At 36.9% G+C, this 20867-nt stretch overlaps 1 protein-coding gene across 1 annotated transcript in view; it reads right to left on the reverse strand.

Moving 5' to 3' along the window:
- Positions 1 to 17503, reverse strand: part of LOC112045407 (facilitated trehalose transporter Tret1) — a 21397-nt gene extending 3894 nt beyond the window's left edge. Inside the window, exons 1-7 of the mRNA XM_052889035.1 lie at positions 17343 to 17503; positions 9159 to 9635; positions 8006 to 8208; positions 4439 to 4625; positions 1769 to 1933; positions 755 to 895; positions 74 to 162 (exon numbers count right to left, since the gene is read on the reverse strand). Of these exons, the coding sequence (XP_052744995.1) occupies positions 74 to 162; positions 755 to 895; positions 1769 to 1933; positions 4439 to 4625; positions 8006 to 8208; positions 9159 to 9635; positions 17343 to 17406 (1326 nt within the window). The 5' untranslated portion in view covers positions 17407 to 17503. The remainder of the gene's footprint in view (positions 1 to 73; positions 163 to 754; positions 896 to 1768; positions 1934 to 4438; positions 4626 to 8005; positions 8209 to 9158; positions 9636 to 17342) is intronic.
- Between the last annotated feature and the right edge of the window lie 3364 nt (positions 17504 to 20867).

Consider the following 20867-nt stretch of genomic DNA (forward strand, 5'->3'; position numbering starts at 1 on the left):
ATATATAATTTGAATAATTATGATTACCCTCCTTAAACATTAAAGTACCTACTTAATAAAGAATATTTCTTACCAGGAATATAGTTAGGCCAAGCGAAGTTGTCCACATAAGGAGTTTTCTACCGAGTCTATCAACGACCAACGGCGTAACAAAACTTGTGACTACCTGAATGACAATATAAGTAAATTTACTTTATTAATTTATTTAACCAATAAAAACTGTGAATAATACATAATAGTCATTCTTGTAAACTTTCAAGAATTTTGGATCAAGGAGTATCCCTTGCGGAACTCCTAACAAATAGGTATGTACTGTTATAGTTGTAGATAGCTAAATAAATAACTAATAAGAATCTACATATTGTTTTCAATGTGATCAATACATCCAAAGTCAAATAGACTGTAGGCAATAGTTATTTATGCCACTATCACGTAATGAAGGCCATTGTAGCTAATTACGCGCAGTGGCATACAATACTTGTCTACGACCATGATAAAATAAATAGAAGAATTAACAAAACCTGGTAAATATTACAGGTAATGACCTCCTAGATTTTGTCTCTTTTAAGGAAGCCGGAATTTTTGAAGCCAATGCCATGGAACTTTTTAATAATTAATAAAAAAACAATGTAGCACGGTTTACCAGTGTGGTAATGAACATTACCAAATGACCTGTAGGAATGAATGGCTTTGTGATATGGTTTGAGGTTTTATATTGAGCAGATTACGAAATGGGAGTAGAAACTAACAATACCTACCTGAACGACCCCCATAATGATGGTACCATCTGCCGCGGAAATCCTCGTGCCAATCTTCACCAGCAACTCTTCCATGTAGAACAACAGGACGTCAATGCCAGATAACTGCAGCAGCATTGCCAGAAACACGCAGATACCTGCCAGAAAAGAAACAATGAGCATATACAGGGTGGCCGGGGAGTTGACGTTCAAAGCTAAAATTTGGATGCCTTGTAACGAGGAGTATCTGAATCACCGCCATGTATATTCTACGATTTTGCTTAGTTTGAGAGATAGATTTTTTTTCATGATTTTTTTAGCAATTTTGACCTAACGTTGGCTTGTGATTTTTTCTCATTGTACTGAGCAATTTTCATTGGGTTTGTAGATAATAATTAAGAAACATACTCAGGAGTACCACCCTAAAAATTAACACTTAACTAGGCATTGTGGAACCGCTTTGCGAATGGGGATGATGACTAGGTTTGAATATATTGATTTTTATGATACATTCGGGTAAATAAGGTCAATGTTAACTGATTTATACATAAAAAGCAAAGATTGTCTGGATATTTGCAAAATAAATAAGATTATAAAATTTCTAAATCTATTAAATTTTTTTTATCGTCATTAGATGAAAATTCATCAGCTTCCTTACATTAAATGTGACATTTTTCAATAAAACTATAAACATAAACGCACAAATAACAAAGATATTAGTAATTTTGTTTGAACGCCCATACAAAACTAACGATCAGCGAGCCAACGACGTCACTAAATCGTGCCATTTTGTATGGAGCGTTTTTCAGGGATTCGCGGCAGCGCCGTAAATCTGACCCTTTAAATCCCTGTAGCTCCGAAAGTAATGATCGCAGATACCCTGTTACTTTTACAAAATTGCTTTGCTATTAGTATACTCTTAATTTATATACAATTTAAAAAACTGTCATCATCCCTATTGTCCGCCCGCATGGATTATGAATTTGAAACTTTTCAAAGTAGGTAACTATGGATAAGGTACATAAACATACCCAATGCTTTAAGGTTTCCTCTCGTAGCCCACAAATCTCTGATTCTGGTCGGTTCTTTGAACTCTCTGGCAACCATAGACTGTAGAGCTTCTAACTCCGGAGCCACTGCCTCTTTGGGCAGACCGCGCAGCTTCTGCAGTACTGATGATGCTTCGTTTATTTTTCCTGTTATAAACAATATATTATAAAATTTCCTGAGCCGGTATGGATGATTAGGGAAAAGTCAACATTCATTTTATCTTACAAAGATTTTTTTTTTTATTATGGTCTCTCATTTATTTATTACTTCTTTTTTTTTAATTTTTAACAATATAAGTAAATTACAAAACATTATTAAAAATTTATAAAAAAAAATTCACAGACACATTTGAGGGACATTTGAGTGTCCAAGCAACCGGTGGTCAGGGCTCCAGAGTGAAGAACCTCCTCACAATACGCGCCGTCTCAAGAATCACTGCCTTTTATATCCGACTCTTGATCCAACAGTTAAGCGAAAGCTTAAGGTGTTGGTCGAAGCTTTTTAGAAAGAGTATTATTAATTCTACTTCATAAGTAAAGATGAATGCCATGCCTTGCGAAGTGTTGGACTATTTGTAGGTTTCCATTTACAATCTGCTTGGTCAGTCAAATATCAAAATAAAAAAAATATTTATTTACCATTTTTTTTTTAATAAAAAATTGAGGGACCAAGATGCCTCATCTGTAGGAGTATGTAGGTACTTACTTATTACGGAAAACAGTGGTTTTATGTTAAAATAAGGTTACTATTTGCTACTACCACTACTAAATTACGAGTATTACCACTTTACGTAAAATAAAGATAATTATGTCATTTCGTTGAAAAAACAATGTTAGATATTTGCAAAATTGCGCATAACCCTGCTGATGGCTAGGGGAGAACCACGGTTAATTAATAAACTGAACTATTTAATCACCAACTAAAGAGATTACCTAAATATCTACAATAAATAGGTACATAAGAAGTTAGTGAACAAGAAGCAATTGAATAAAGAAAAAAAAGCTAAGCGATATTAAAACCTATACCGTAAATTATAATGACTAAGCATTTTTAATTGAACAAAAAATAATTTTATAAGAAAAATAGTCAAATTAAGTCTATTTTTTATCATAACTAAAGTTAAACATTCATAAAAACTTCTTAATAGGCATTAATAGGCGTTTCTATTGTTACAAAAGTAAATATATAAGTATTGTTACAAAGTAAATATATAAGTATTGTTACAAAGTAAATATATAAGTATTGTTACAAAAGTACTATTGCTATTTCTTCGACAATTTTTTTGCTCAAAATATAAATATCTTATTCCAATTTTAAGTCACCGATTGAATTACATAATAGTATTTGCAGTTTTTAGCTTTTTATTGAATGTTGTTTGTTTGACCTTGGATAACTATCGTTCAATTATTTACCGATACAAAAACCTCTGTGACATTGTATTTTGAACAGCAAAAAATGTTACTTAATGAATAGATGTACTAAAATAGCAAAGTAATTAGTGTCGTAATTAGAAGATGCTACTTATCTACTGTTTAGTCAAAGATTTTATATACTGTTTATATATTATGTTACTAAATATGTTTCAATCAAGATCAATATTAAACGTGCGGATTTTGCAATTGCTTCAATGTTCGTGTGCTCGTTTTTTCCTATTACCCTAAGCTATTGCTTAAGTAGCTAATAGGCTAATCCAGGACTGAAAACTGAAGTAGCAATGGGAACTTGAAGTTCAAATTACAGACGTAATTTTTTTGGCCAAGATTTTGAGTGGTCTCATTGATGCACCAGAGTTACTTGAACACTTAAAGTTTACTGTACCTCGCAGAGGAAGCCGCCTACATAACCGTAAAAGGATTTGTTTGCCATGTACTAAGACCAATCTTGGTCAGCATAGTCCAATGAACCTTATGCAATCTTTTGCAAACACTTTCCGAGACCATATAGATATCTTCAGTGACTCAATTAGCAGTATTAAGACTAGGTTTCCTTAAATGGATTACTTCTTCACATTTATTTTTTGTTGTTTGTCTTTTTTCTTTTTCTTTGTCTTTTTTCCCTAAAATGTGTCCCTAGATAGTCCCAATATATTACTGAACGATGTCAGATGTTGGGGTCCCAAGGAGTTAGAATGGCGATGAATGACAATGAGAAATATAACACAGCACCGCGAGGAAAACGGGATGCGCACTTTTTTTTGACTCCCCATCATGACGACATTAAATATGTCACAGGCAAACTTCAAGACTTCGGCCAATATGATGATGATATTAATTTTTGATTATATAGTTTTAGATACAGAAATACATATTACATATTAATTTTTTTTTGCTTTTAATTAGGATACATTAGATTTATAATTAAGTTGTAAAATATAAGTATTTTGTTTTGTAACATTATTAGATGAAAGTGGTTTTGCAAGCAATGTTTGCTTTAATACGATTTTGCATACGCTAAGCATATTAGTTCATAAGTTGATTTTTTTGTATGTGTAAAAATATGTAAAAGTTGCTAGCAAACTTAATAAATAAATAAATAAATGATGATGATGATGATGATGATGATGATGATGATGATGATGATGATGATGATGATGATGATGATGATGATGATGATGATGATGATGATGATGATGATGATGACGTTATATTCACCTTTGTAAACCAAGAAGAACGGCGTCTCAGGTATGAACCAAGTGAAGGGTATGTAGAACAGCGACAGAATGCCGCCGCTCGCGGTGAGGCCCCAGTACGTGGCGTTCGGGCCTATGGCGTACGCCAGAAGGAAGCCCACGTTGATGAATAGAAGGAACAGCGCGCTGAGTGAGCCGCGAATTTTGTCCTGTATCAAAATATGTTTTGTTATTGAAAAATAAATGGCACCACTCGTATTTTAGCTCACAATGACGAAATATGTAAACCAAATGTTAACCACAAAATACTAAAATGTCCCAGCAGAGTAGCTATCTGTAAATGTTTGATTAACATGGTCGATGGGCTTTTATAATTTAAGAGTTAAAATGGAGAACTTCCTATTCTATTGACATTCAATTCAAGTTCGGGCGTATGGCGATTGGCGTTACGCCAGAAGGAAGCCCACGTTGATGAATAGCAAGAACAGCACGCTGAGCGAGCCGCGGATTTTGTCCTATGTACAAAAATGTATTATTTCCTGTTAAACAAGATGGCGCCACTCGTATACTAGCTCACGCTGTCAAAATGTGTCTGTCAAACTTTATTTACAAAAACTCTAACTTATGCTATACATATATTTTGTAAAGACAAAAATTAGTATCTCTATGGGCTTATTAATTTAGAAGTTCAAACGGGGTAACCTTTCTTATGTCCAATCTTTTTAATTTGTTGCGTCATATTTCATTATCAAAACCATATTAAGTATTATCTGTAGATTTTAAAAATCCTTTTAAAAGCCATAACTAGTCCTATAATTTAAGAGGTCAATGTAGCAACTACATAGACTTAGACTGCATCATCACTTACCATTAGGTGAGATTGTAGTCAAAGGCTAACTTGTAAAGAATAAAAAAAAACATTATTTGTGACTGGATGCGGGTGAAACTGTGGGTAATCTGCTAGTAATATTATCGCTTCTTTGTTTCAATTTTTCTTTCATATCTCGAAAATTTAAATTATAATTAACATAAGTCAATTTTACAAGAGGCTAAAAGTAATGTTTTTTAAATATTCTATTTTTAAAACTTGAAAACACATTCCTTTTGACACGAAATTTTTTCGAGAATTAAATAAATAACCTACAGTAAAATTGTGTCGCTAATCGCTATGTAGAAAAATGGAACCTTGCGAATGCGATATTTTAAATAAAAGGAGTCAAATCTTCTACTACAGTGGTGGCGAGGAATGCTATTTCCTGCTTGGCTGAGGCATTTACTATAAATTTACAAGGACTTCATTGGACTTAGACTCGAGTTACTAACTCAGAGCAAGTGGCGATCATCATCGCAGTCGCGTCTGCAGCCGACCCGCACTACGCTGCCAGCGACATGGGAGCGGAGATTTAGAGCAGCTCTCCGCATGTACTGCCTTACTGAGTAGAAACGGACTCCCGATTGTATATGTGAAACCATTCCTTATATACTGCAACTCTTTGAACATTTCGTTAGCGTGAGTTAGGATTTACCTATATGAATAAATGGTAACAAAAGTGCGTGTGAATACATTTAGTTTAATGCTATTGCTGATTGCTAATGGTAAATAAAAATTGTTTTCTTCGTTAAAAAGGTATCTTTGTTATTTTATATTCATTTCTATAGCGTATTTTTATCTTTAAAATAATTCATAATTTTGCAAATACTATCAACGCCATCTATCTGTGGGCGGCGACAACAACCCGTAGCATGACATGCCTTTGGCATTTATTTGGCTATTGCGGTAAATTGTAAATAGGTGCATTTAAATTTCAAACTAAAAAAATAACCCCCGTAAAGTCAGCCACTGACGATCCAATAAGCTCACATGCCTGCAGAACTAACAGCTTGACGTCCGATAAAACTGATCTTGTGTTGATCGCGATGTGGATGATATCATGCACATCGCGACTAACACACGATCAGTGTTAGCGCTGCAGGCATGTGGGCTTATCGGATGGTGAGTGGCTAGCATTAATTAGTCACTTTCGAGATATAACGTTAATAATGCAAAATAGCGATATTTAATTATAGTTCCAAGCTTTATTCTGATTTATTTGGAACAAGTTTATTTCCTTACTAGCAGACGCTCGCGACTTCGTCCGCCCTTAGACCTCTTTAATTCGTCTCTTACAGTAGTATCGCTGTAAAAATGGAGTAACTTCTCCCGTTTTCCCAACATTTCCCTTCACTGCTCTGCTCCTATTGATCGTAGCGTGATGAAAAGTATGCATACCTGGCCAAAAGTATAAATAATAATTGTACCAAGTTACGTTAAAATCCGTCGAGTACTTTTTGCTTCTGTAACGAAGATACAGACAGACAGACAAAAATTTTACTGATTGCAATTTTGGCATCAGTATCAATCACTAATCATCCCTAATAGTTATTTTTGAAATATATTTCATGTACAGAATTGACCTTTCTACAGATTTATTATATAAGTATAGATATCATCATCATCATCGTATCAGCCGATGGACGTCCACTGCAGGACATAGGCCTTTTGTAGGGACTTCCAGACATCACGATAATGAGCCATCTGCATCCAGCGAATCCCTGCGACTCGCTTGATGTCGTCAGTCCACCTGGTGGGGGGTCGGCCAACACTGCGCTTACTAGTGCGGGGTCGCCATTCCAGCACTTTGGGACCCCAACGTCCATCGGCTCTTCGCACTATGTGCCCCGCCCATTGCCACTTCAGCTTCGCAACTCGTTGAGCTATGTCGGTGACTTTGGTTCTTCTGCGGATCTCCTCATTTCTGATTCGATCACGCAGAGATACTCCTAACATAGCTCGTAAGTATAGATAACTAAAATTATTAATTTATTATTGTAGTGTTTGTGTATAATATGTGATACCTACAATACTACATACACTATCTCGTACATTGGTAGTGGGGGCAGGGGCAATGAGTCAGTCTGTCACCGGCGTTCGACCTGAGTGGTCGTGCGCAGTGGTTGCCTTACCAGTGTAGAGATGAGCCAGTGTTTAGCTTCTCTTATAGTAAGAACGAGGGTCCTTACAATAGGCTACTCGCCTGCTGTTTATAACTAAAAAGATTTTTTGCATATAAGCAGTTTAGATGCCTAGAAACTCTAATCACATTTTTATTTGTGAAAATAATCTCGTAATTGTAATATTTTTATAAACAAAATTGTTTTTTATCACATCACCGCAAACGCCAATCATAAACTGTGACGTCATTCGCTACAAGGCATCGGTTTGTGATTGGCGCTTGCGGTGACTTGTTATAACACATCACTGCAAACGCCAACCACGCTGTTATCTCTACGAATTTCGTCACTTGCTAATGTGTTGTGTTTCGGCGGCAAACATTTTTAGTAGATATTTTTTCATTTATATTAATTTATTTACTGGTTATTAATGACGGGACAAAATAAAGTATAGTTTATAATACTTCTATAATTCAGTTTGAACACTGTTTAGAAAAGAGACAATTAGCCTATTATTAAGTGTAAAAAGACTAGCGACTTACACATTAATTGTTAATTTATTGGTGATAAACACTTTTGTTTAAGTTGAGTCACTCACTTCAGCGATCTCCCCGATGTACAACGGCACAGTAGCGAACTGCATACCAGTGGCGCATCCCCACATGATCCTAGCAGCGTAGAGAGTGGGCAGGTCCCTCGCCACACCTGCCAGCAGCCAGCCCAGCAGTAGCGGCACGTTGGAGCCCATCACTATCCAACGCCGTCCGACAACGTTGGACAGCGGCACTGTGATCAGCGGCCCTAAAACATGACATTAGATAGACCTGCGTTTCTTAAACTATTTAAGGTAAAGTTAGAGTTTCCAGACAACAGTGAACACTTTAAGTAAGTAATTAAATCGTATAAAAAGGAAAACAAAATTGACTTTTGAAGAAAATAATGTTTTTGTATTTCAATAAACAATGTTTTTATGCCATTCATCAAGCCTACATTGCGTAAATCTTGTTGCGAAGCTATCAAATAGAATCGAATGGCGAACCTCTATGGGTTCTCACCCCATTTTAAGAAAATCTAACATGCACTGTTGTGCTTATAGCTAGCCTATTCACTAACTCCGATAAATATTAGTCACGTAATATAATCAGTGACGTACTCAAGGTTTTTGACTAGCTTAGGGAATGCAATATACGCACAAATTGTACAGAATGGAAAATTCGTTCTTCAATACGAGGTCTCAACTCATTACAACCCTATCCAGCTCTCTTCCTATAGAGTGGGCAGATTGGGCAGCGGCGATTTGTCAGAGCGCAGCTGAGGGAACACCGGCGACGTCCAGCCCATCGACATGCCGGTGCACAGGCTGCCGTAGCTTGCTGACATACCAACTGCTGACGTACCAAGCAATCCTCCGAGCACAAGTAGCGACCCTATCCAGCTCTCTTCCTGTAGAGTGGGCGGATTGGGCAGCGGCGAGTTGTCAGAGCGTAGCTGAGGGAACACCGGCGACGTCCAGCCCATCGACATGCCGGTGCACAGGCTGCCGTAGCTTGCTGACATACCAACTGCTGACATACCAAGCAATCCTCCGAGCACAAGTAGCGACCCTATCCAGCTCTCTTCCTGTAGAGTGGGCGGATTGGGCAGCGGCGAGTTGTCAGAGCGCAGCTGAGGGAACACCGGCGACGTCCAGCCCATCGACATGCCGGTGCACAGGCTGCCGTAGCTTGCTGACATACCAACTGCTGACATACCAAGCAATCCTCCGAGCACAAGAAGCGACCCTATCCAGCTCTCTTCCTGTAGAGTGGGCGGATTGGGCAGCGGCGAGTTGTCAGAGCGCAGCTGAGGGAACACCGGCGACGTCCAGCCCATCGACATGCCGGTGCACAGGCTGCCGTAGCTTGCTGACATACCAAGCAATCCTCCGAGCACAAGAAGCGACCCTATCCAGCTCTCTTCCTGTAGAGTGGGCGGATTGGGCAGCGGCGAGTTGTCAGAGCGCAGCTGAGGGAACACCGGCGACGTCCAGCCCATCGACATGCCGGTGCACAGGCTGCCGTAGCTTGCTGACATACCAAGCAATCCTCCGAGCACAAGAAGCGACCCTATCCAGCTCTCTTCCTGTAGAGTGGGCGGATTGGGCAGCGGCGAGTTGTCAGAGCGCAGCTGAGGGAACACCGGCGACGTCCAGCCCATCGACATGCCGGTGCACAGGCTGCCGTAGCTTGCTGGAATGAGAATAACACATTGGTATAATTATGTCTTTGTTACACAGGAAAGATTTGTACAGTTGTATGTAACGAATAAAGTCGATAACTACTGGACCGCTTTAAAAAATTCGTACACCAATAGTAAGCTACATCTATCTATACTTATAATAAATCTGTAGAGAGGTCAATTCTGTACATGAAATATATTTCCAAAATAACTATCAGGGGGTGATTAGTGATCGATACTGATGCCAAAAATGCAATCAGTAAAATTTTTGTCTGTCTGTCTGTCTGTCTGTCTGTCTGTCTGTCTGTCTGTCTGTATGTTCTTTATAGAAACAAAAACTACTGGACAGATTTTAACGAAACTTGGTACAATTATTTTACATACTCCTGGGCAGGTTATAGTATACTTTTCATTACGCTACGATCAATAGCAGCAGAGCAGTGGAGAGAAATGTTGAGAAAACGGGAGAAGTTACTCAATTTTTTAAGCTTCCGTCGCGTGTACAGCCTTAATGGTTAAAGCTACATAGAAATCATGTATGACAGAAATGTTCTCCTTAAAATTATCTATAAAAACACAACAGCATATATATGTCTATCTTTTATGGTTGACTCACAATAACACGTGTAACTCCCGATAGCTTAGCAGTTCGGAGCTTTCTAATTATATTTGTCTACTCTTATGTTTATAACACTCATCACTTATCCCTAATAAGAAAGTTAACATTATTACCTATTCAATAAAAAAAGAATCATAAAAATCGGTAAAGAAACACCAAAGTTATACATGAAATAAGCTAAGCCATCGCGCGTGAATACTAATTCATGCTTTAAGGATTATTTTTGTGTAACGGTTGCCGCGCTCGACGCGACTCGCGGTGGGAGGAATAAATAAAGAAGTGCAGCCTTAATGAGTAGGATAGGGTAGGGGTAAGGTAGGGGTAGTGTAGGGTAGGTGTAGGGCAGGGGTAGGGTAGGGTAGGGGTAGTTGAAAGTTTACAACGACTTTCACGCGGACGAAGTCGCGGGCGTCCGCTAGTTATCAATAATACTAATGATGTTAGAAGACAAAGGTGGTAGATATGTTAGGAACCACATTTGATGTTTACAACTGTAACTTGGCCTAATTCCGACGAATTTTACGTGAGTTTAAGCTGTTTTTCAATTAAGCCTGTAATTGTCTATTTATTTCAAAAAATTAGTCATTGATTTTGTCTCAAACGAAATGTCTCGTCTGCTTGTTTTAAAATGTTATTTATTTAGAACTAGCGGACACCCGCGACTCCGCCTTTAGATCTCTTTAATCCAGCCCTTACAGTAGTATCGCTGTAAAAATGGAGTAACTTCTCCCGTTTGCCCAACATTTTTCTTCAGAAAAGTCTCTGGTATGCAGGTTTCCTCACGATGTTTTTCCTTCACCGTTTGAGATACGTGATATTTAATTTCTTAAAATATAATAAATATAAAATATTATATTATGACCTAACAAACTAACTAACTAAACAACTAACTAAAAATTGCTATGTAGTTAGTCTGTACGCAGTAGAAGTAGGTGCGAGAGGATTACTAGCAAAATCTCTCTATAACTTGCTTAAAGACCTTGGCCTCTCTAGAAGTGCAGCTAGTTCTATGTTAGAACGAGTATCCAAAGCTACTCTAATAGGATCTTACCAAATTTGGATAGGTAGGGAGAACAACACGAGCAGAGAAGGGGAGTGTTGATCGATCGTCAAGGAATTCCTTAAGTAGTCACAAGTCCTGGACTTTGCTTGGTATTTTTCTCTCTACCACGCGATGGACCCGGCACCTGCACGGTGAATCCATGGAATGCTAAGATATTTGTCTCTCCTCACTTAACTGAAAAGTTGTAGGTGCATGTCCCGAGCCTACGTCCTCCAGAATCGGAGGCAGAGGTCATATCCACTGCGCTATCGCGGCTCATGATGAATAACTTTAGTTAATATAGGTATTTTATACAGCAATCGTGACAGGTATGTGCCTTGGACATAATTGATTGATAATTGAGATAATAAACTATTGTAATATATACAAATGTAATAAGCTACTGCGTTTGTACATTACTAAAATTTTATTGTTTTTATAGTTTGTGATTTAAAATACTAATTAATTGTTTTTTATATTATATATTATATAAAAAATATTTTTTTACACTTATGACAACCCACACTGTCTATATTTGAAAACGAAAGGAATTTTCAGAGATTCCCCATAATTAAGGTTTGCTTATAGAATTTCCGAATCGCACTTGTTTTTTTTTTATATTTTATTCAGTCTATTTTAGATATAAAATAACAAACCCATAGTCATCCGCCTCCTGTATTTTGTATAGGCAACTAATAAATAACGTTATTCTAACTGTAGTTTTTTTTTTAAAGTATAGTAATGATATACCATTTTTAAATCCATATGATGAGCCCTTGAATTTGATACTGATATTGAAGTATTCGAAAAAAAATTTTTTTTTCACCTCGAGCTTATTACAGTACAGAGTAGCGGTCTTACAGTCGTCGTCTTGGTTTTTTTTTAACTATTTTTATTATATAATTATTAATTATAAATAATATGAAAAAAAAATATATAATTATGAAGATGAATCTCATGATATCTTAATTACGTAAATCTGTTCAGCGGTTTGGAAGATATGAGGTAATTAGCTGAGGTTCTCGTTCCCGTAGGAATACGGGGATAATATATAGCCTACAGCCTTCCTCGATAAATAGGCTATCTAAAACTGAAAGAATTTTTCGAATCGGACCAGTAGTTCCTGAGCGCGTTCAATCAAACAAACAAACAAACTCTTCAGCTTTATTATATTAGTATGGATACGTACATACCAACATAAATACGAAACGCGAAAAACATAACCCTTCTTGCAGACGGATAAAAACCATTCATTCTTGTTTCTCCACCTTATCATTGATTTGATCAACCCATAATCGGCCCACTGCTGAGCTCGAGTCTCCTCTCAGAATGAGAGGGGTTAGGCCAACAGTCCATCGCGCTGGCCCAATGCGGATTGGCAGACCTCACATACACAGACAATTACGAAAATTCTTTGGTATGCAGGTTTCCTCACGATGTTTTTCTTTCACGGTTAGAAACACGTGATATTTAATTTCTTAAAATGCACACAACTGAAAAGTTGGAAGTGCATGCCGGGGACCGGATTCGAACCCACACCCTCCGGAAACGGAGGCAGAGGTCGTATCCACTGGTCTATCACGGCTATCGATATCACCTTATCATTAAATAGCGGGTACTTTTCGCGGGTGAAACCGAGGGCTAAAGGTAGTATTTTATTATTATTCACGCGGATACAGTTTCGTACGGCGTTACCGGCTGCAACTTGATATCCTTGGGCTAAGCTTGTACGACTCGTACTCCCTTTGTCATACAACTTTTATATTACATGCCTTTAGCTTAGTGATAACCTCGTGGTTTGGTTAGATAAGATCTCAGGTTCGGTTCTCGGTTTGGGGGTTTCGGTCAAGAATTAAAATTCCCAGTACATAATTGTATTAAGTCTGCTTGTAATACTTGAAAGGCCCGTAACAAGGCTTCTTTATGAACTGGCTATATGCAAAAATTGCGAAGAGAGATTGAAAAAATAATTAATAAAATAAAAAACCCGACTGCATAAAATATAAAAACTGAAAAGATGAAAACAGTCGGGATCAGTATTGGATAGAATGATTTTTTTTCTTTATTCTTTAACATAGATCGACATCTCATGAAACTTAAAATTGGCAATTACGGTAATAATTTTCAAGACAATTGAGGGTTTCTTAATTGGTCTGGGTCTGGCTGGTGGGAGGCCTCGGCCTTGGCTAGTTACCACCCTACAGACAAAGACATACCGTCAAGCGATTTAGCGTCCCGGTACGATGCCGTGTAGAAACCGAAAGGGGTGTGGATTGTCTCCCTACTCCTAACAAGTGAGTCCGCTACCATCTTAGATTACATCATCACTTACCATCAGGTGAGATTGTAGTCAAGGGCTAACTTGTAAAGAATAAAAAAAAAAAAAAAAGGTGTTTCTTTATAATTTAAGAAAAGCCATGTAGCTAAGAAAATTCTACCAATTATTAACTTATAGACAGAGTAGGATTAGACTCCTTAATCCGACCCTCTCAGTTCTTACCGGACATTTACAAACTATAAACTACCTCCCTGCCAATTTTCATCTTTGTACGAAAGTATTTATCGCTTTTTACAGATTTTAGATACAGGTTTTGCAGGTAAATTGGGTACAAAAAATGCCTAAAATATTATTTTTATATCTACCTATATATTTTTTTTATTTTTCGTGGATTAACAGTATATTCAATTTAAATTTAAATTTATTATAAATTTATAATCTACCTACTTAATATAGTAATCAAATCAAATCAAATCAAAATCAAAAATCATTTATTTCAAGTAGGCTCAGTTTACAAGCACTTTTGACACGTCAGTTGACTATTTGTAACCGGTTCGGAAGGCAGGTTCTGCTGAGAAGATACCGGCAAGAAACTCAACAGTTGCTCTTTTGAAAAAGTCATACAGTAATTTAATTTAAAATTGATAACAATTACAATTTCTTATAGTTTTATTTCCTGTGTGAAGGTGGAAGCTGATCCAATGGCCTCCAAGCGCTTGTATCTTTAAGGAACTCATCAATGTTGTAGTAACCTCGACTAAGTAAATGTTTTTTAACACATTGCTTAAAGCTATGCATTATTATATAGTATTATCGAAACATACACATTCGTAGGTATTTATTATATTAGCTAAAGGCAAAGCTAGTTACATAATCTGTGATAAGGTTCTATTAGGAAAAATAGGTCAACAGTGAAAATGTAATCAACTCGCACAAAAGGTAGATATTTTTTTCGGATACGTCAGGCTTTAGTGTGGAACGCGCTTCCGGTGGTTATTTCCTGCCACGTGGAACTCAAATACCTACCTAATTATCTACTTCAAATTATCATTAACTACATCAAATTATGACGGCCTCCGTGGCGCAGTGGTATGTGGTATTTACAAGAGGTCTTGGGTTCAATCGCCGCGACGGCTGGGCCAATGGGGATGATGACTAGGTTTGAATATATTGATTTTTATGACACATTCGGATAAATAGGGTCAATGTTAACTAATTTATACATAAAAAGCAAAGGTTGTCTGTATATTTGCAAAATAAATGAGATTATAAAATTTCAAAATGTATTAAAAATCTTTTATCGTAATTAGATGAAAATTCATACAGTTTTAGCTTCTTTACATTAAATGTGACATTTTTTAATATATGAACTATAAACATAAACGCACAAATAACAAAAATATTAGTAATTTTGTTTGAACGCCCATACAAATCTAACGATCATTACATTACCTACGACGTCATTAGTTCGTGCCATTTTGTATGGGGCGTTTATCAAGGATCCGCGGCAGTGCCGCAAATCTGACCCTTTAAATCCCCGTAGCTCCAAAAGTAATGATCGCAGATACCCTGTTCCTTTTACAAAATTGCTTTACTATTAGCATACTCTTAATTTATATACAATTTAAAAAACTGTCATCATCCGTAGCTACCGTCGTATCAGCCGTATCAATGATACGGGGCCCCCGGATTACAGGGGCCCCGTAAGTGTGAAAGCAAAGATTTAATCAACAATCTCTCTTAATCTGGTGCTTCTCGGAGAAAAAAACATAAAAAACTAAAGAAATTTTCGGGATTTGCCGCTCGTCTATTGGGCCGAAAAACCGAAAAAGACGTACCGCCAAACGATTTAGCGTTCCGGTACGATGTCGTGTAGAAACCGAAAGGGATGATCATCATCATTATCATGTCATAATCAATAGCTCAACGGTAAAGTGGTCAGACTGATATCACCGAGAGGTGGAGGTTCGATCCCCGCCCCGTTGGTCTATTGTTGTACCCATTCCTAGCACAGACTTTCCCGACTAGTTGGAGGGAAATGGGAATATTGGTCATATTAACAAAAAAATTATGGCAACTTAAAAAAATATATATACATTATACTTTTAAAAAATATATACTGTCTTTCGGGTGCAAAGCCGCCTCAAGCATCCTTTATGTAGCCCTAGCTGGCCTATCTGGAAATCGAACCCAGGACCTTTTTGTAGAGAACCACAGCACTACCAACTACGCCAGAGAGGTCTTCAAAAACGTCGTCCGTACCTACGTCTTGGTTTACGTAATGTCAGCCACTGATGATCAAGTAATCTCACCATGTCAGCAGCGCAAACGGCTTGACAGCCGATAAAATTGGCTTGTGAGAGGCTTCGGCCGTGGCTAGTTACCACTCTACCGATAAAGACGTACCGCCATGCGATTTAGCGTTCCGGTACGATGTCATGTAGAAACCGTAAGGGGTGTGGATTTTCATCCTCCTAACAAGTAAATCCATCTTAGATTGCATCATCAGGTGAGATTGTAGTCAAGGGCTAACTTGTAAAGAAAAAAAAAAAAAACTAATCGGACGTATGGATCTACTGAACCGATTTTGATAATTCTTTTACCAATAGATAACCACTTTATTTATGAGTTTCATAGACTAATTTTATCCCCGTATTTAGATACACAGAAGCAGAGAGAACGCGGGTAAAGCCGCGGGGCGTCTTCTAGAATATAGATAAGTGCAAAACAAAAGTGAATCAGAATAGTCATGTCTTATGTAGGTACCTACCTAATATACACTTTTGTTTTTTTGTTCAAGGAAATGTTATCTCGCTCGTGAATATGAATTCAATTAATATTAAATATCATTACTTGTTATAAAAACTAATTAATTCAACTCTCGATAGACAATTTTTTGTTCTTAATGCTATAAGATAAGGCACTATAGTTTCTTGTGACAAGTAATTAGTATCTTCAAACTAGATTTCTAAATTCTAATCGCTAGGACAGAAGGTATATAAAAGCGAATATGTTATTTAATCTGTGTTGAAATTATTAGATAATTACTATTAATTTACTATTGAATATATAGGTAAGAATTATTCTATAAATCATCATCCTTAACCATATCCCACTTACGTGGGTTTGGAAAAATATGTCAATCTTTTCCATTCGTCTCTATTACTCGTTAACTCATCATCCACTCCTTTTACACACATGTCCTCTTTCACACAATCCAACCATCTCTTCTTTGGCCTTCCTCTTTTATGAATTATTCTATAAATAATAAATAATAAATAAAAAAGAATAAATGCCACAAACATCGATACTATAGATACGAGTATGTTACGTGCCTACAAAATCACCGCAAAAAGTGATCCGAATTTAGCACACACAGCGCACACATGCGCAATTTTGTGTTTAATTAAATTATGTTTTCAAGTATATATAGTTTTTACACATCCAGAACACAACGACATTGTAGACAACATTGAGGTATTATTTGTTTAAATAACTTTTGTTATTTAATAATCGACTAAATGAAATTAGGACAATTTATAGAAATTTGTCCGCCTCAATTTTGATGAGCTAGTACCCTATCTCTAATACAAGATATCGTAAACCACAAAGCTTTGGAAGTAAATAAGCTTTCTAAAAGTTTATTTTATTAATTCCAAAGCTCTAATAGTGAATAAAAAAACACAAAAATCAACTAATTCAATCCAATACTTAACTGTATAGTGTAAATACCTTTGCCACAAAAAAAGTAAATTAAAAAAAAACAAAAAAGGAATTACCCAAAGATGCCGCCAAATATTGGCGCCATTTCAATTTGAAGTCTTTCACAAACGTATCGAACATCACTAATTCAGTCCAAGTTTGAAAATCGAACACTAACTTTTTAAATTAAACTGACCACTGGCTAAGCGTGTATCCAGTCAGTCATTGCGATTTAATCTGTATAAGACTAGACGCAGTTGTTTTACTCCGGCAGATCTTGCCATTCACATTTGTTTTTATTATAAGAGATCGTAATTGTAATCAATGAAAAAATCCCCTTACTTTATAGTTTCCTTGTGAAAAAGAAATTGGCAATTAAAAAAGCGAAAGACCTCATTCGTTGTTTAAATGAGAAGATGACGAATATCTGTGGCAACTCAAATGATGTTCTATTTGTAGATATTCAAAAATCGAATTCCCTGTTTCCTTAAAATAATTCTACAGTATGATAAGAACGTAGTTGATGTTTTTATGTTCATCATCATTATTATCTGTCAATGGACGTCCACTGTTGGACATAGGACTCTTGCATGGACTTCCAAACAAAACAGCCTCGAGCTTTCAGCGTCTAGCTGCTCCCTGCAACCAGCTTTAGTCCTCGATCCATCAAGTCGACCAACACAGTATTTTTACTTTCTATGTAAAATGGGGATTTTTTTGTCAAATCATTTCTTTTTAGGTAGATAGTATTTACTTTTTAAAAGATATATTAAGTATTTAAATTGGGTATATTTTTATTGGGTTTCTCCATCTTGTCCACTAAGGAAAGGCCTTGATATAAAAAGGTAGGAGGTCATATTAAGAAAGTTATAAAGCTACAAGTCTCGATAGTTCAACGGTAAAGGGGTGGCACTCATTAGGACCGAGAGGTCGAGGTTCGATCCCAGCCCGTTAGAATATGCAAATATTCTTTTAAAGAAACAATGGGGATGATGACTAGGTTTGAATATATTGATTTTTATTATTCATTTGGGTAAATTAGGTCAATGTTAACTAATTTATACATAAAAAGCAAAGATTGTCTGGATATTTGCAAAATAAATAAGATTATAAAATTTCAAAATCTATTAAAAATCTTTTATCGTAATTAGATAAAAATTCATATAGTTTTAGCTTCCTTACATTAAATGTGACATTTTTTAATACATGAACTATAAACATAAACGCACAAATAACATAGATATCAGTAATTTTGTTTGAACAATCTAACGATCATTATGTACCTACGACGTCATTAATTCATACCATTTTGCACCGCGGCAGTGCCGTAAATCTGACCCTTTAAATCCCTGTAGCTCCGAAAGTAATGATCGCAGATACCCTGTTCCTTTTACAAAATTGCTTTACTATCAGCATACTCTTAATTTATATACAATTTAAAAAATCATAGCTTTTTAGGTTTTGTTATGATTAGTAGGTAAATACTAGTTCGATTAACTGTCATTCTTTTCGTAGGTAGATAAAACCTACCTACTCAAAAGAAGTACCTAGGTACCTTATGTTAATAACACAAGAACAAGTACTCCTACATACCTAAAAGCCTTGATCTTGAGTGTCAATGAATTACCTTCACATTCAGGTGCAAAAAGTATCTAGTTACTTTAAAATTGAACCTTAATTAACTGAATTAGAGTGGTTTTTGTCGATAACATGACACCAAAGTATGCGCCGATTCATTTCACTATCTTCAATACCAGTTAACTTTATAAATTTAAAACTTAATTTTCAAGAAATAAAGTTCATTTTGCAACGAAATATGTAGATTTTACTTTGTGTTTGTTGATATTTATAAAATTACGAGTGAATTAAACCAAATAATCTTTTTCTGCATCTTTAAACGGCAATCCCTTTCTATTTTGTTTATTTTTATAGTGACAAAAACAACGTTTTTGCAAACTAAAGTTAGGTTTTTTTTTTATTTGAAAACAAGATAGCCCTTGACTTCACTCTCTCACTTGACGACGTCTGTTAGAGGCCGTACAGACTACTTTAGTAACTAAAATACTAAAGTAGTCCGAGCTAGGCATTATAGCGGACTTCTCGTACTTCTAAGGGTTGCCAACTGTACTATAATATATAATATTAGACTATATTTTGGGTCTGCATACTATATACTGTTGAATTTATATAGTACGCAAAAATACTACTTCAGCTCACACAGTTCGGAAAGCCGATGGACGTTGGGGTTCCAAAGTGTTGGAATAGCGACCTCGTACTACAAAGCGCATTGTTGGTCGACCCCTCAGCAGGTGGACTGACGACATCAAGCGAGTTCCAGTGATTCGCTGGATGCAGGCGGCTAGGGATCGTGATGTATGGAAGTCTTTTTTTTATTTTCTACAAGTTAGCCCTTGACTACAATCTCACCTGATGGTAAGTGATGATGCTATCTGAGATGGAAGCGGGCTAACTTGTTAGGAGTAGGATAAAATCCACACTCCTTTTGGTTTCCACACGACATAGTACCGGAACGCTAAATCGCTTGGCGGTACGTCTTTGTCGGTAGAGTGGTAACTAGCCACGGCCGAAGCCTCCCACCAGCCAGACCTGGACCAATTAAGAAAACCTCAATCGGCCCAGCCGTGGATCGAACTCAGGATCTCCGTCTTGTAAATCCACCACGCAAACCAATGCGCCACGGAGGCCGTCAGAAATAAGAAGTCTCAACAAAAGGCCTGTGGTGGTGGAAAGGTGGTCCATCAACTATTATTATGATGATGATGATGATGATGATGATGATGATGATGATGATGATGACGATGATGATTCTTCGACTATGGGATAATGATCAGTTTCCTATCTTCCAATGAAACGTGATAGCCCAGTAGATATGACCTCTGCCTTCGTAGGGCGTAGGTTTGAATCCGGACCGGGTCATGTCTTTCAATTATGTTTATTTTAAGGAATTAAATATCACGTGTCTTAACGGTGAAGGAAAAACATCGTGAGGAAACCTGCATACCAGACAATTTTCTATCTCTCTCTCCTGGCTCTCTCAACGTGTGTGAAGTCTGCCAATCCGCATTCGATCAGCGTGGTGGACTAAGGCCAAACCTTTTTCATTTTGAGAGGAGATTCGTGCTCAACAGTGAGCCGAATATGGGTACGGCTCACTGCTGAGCACGGTTCGTAGACCTACTGATCTAAACTGTACCTACCAACTTTACCAAATGAGTTTTGTCACAAAAACATCTCTTGCTGTTAGGTAGCAGCTACTAAAATACTAATAGCAATTCTAACTAAGCTAAATAAGGTAATTCTTAGTAAGCAGGCGCTATGTGGGTTCGCATCGAAGGCTCCAGAAAATGCATTAGGTATCTTTTTTCTATCTTCCAAGAAATTCCTCATATCTCGTCTTAGAGCATCGCTCCAGATCAGCGTGGTGGGCCTAAGCTCCATACATATCCCCATAGGCCTGGCGTGCTTATTTTTTCCCATCAGAACAAAGAGTAACAAGGTGCGCATTTTAGGCATACTTACTGAAATAGAATATCTAGTAAGGTTTTTTTTTAATTATCCCTAACGTGGACAGGCAAAGATTG

This window comes from Bicyclus anynana, chromosome 24, assembly GCF_947172395.1.
Source record: "Bicyclus anynana chromosome 24, ilBicAnyn1.1, whole genome shotgun sequence".
Taxonomy (NCBI): domain Eukaryota; kingdom Metazoa; phylum Arthropoda; class Insecta; order Lepidoptera; family Nymphalidae; genus Bicyclus; species Bicyclus anynana.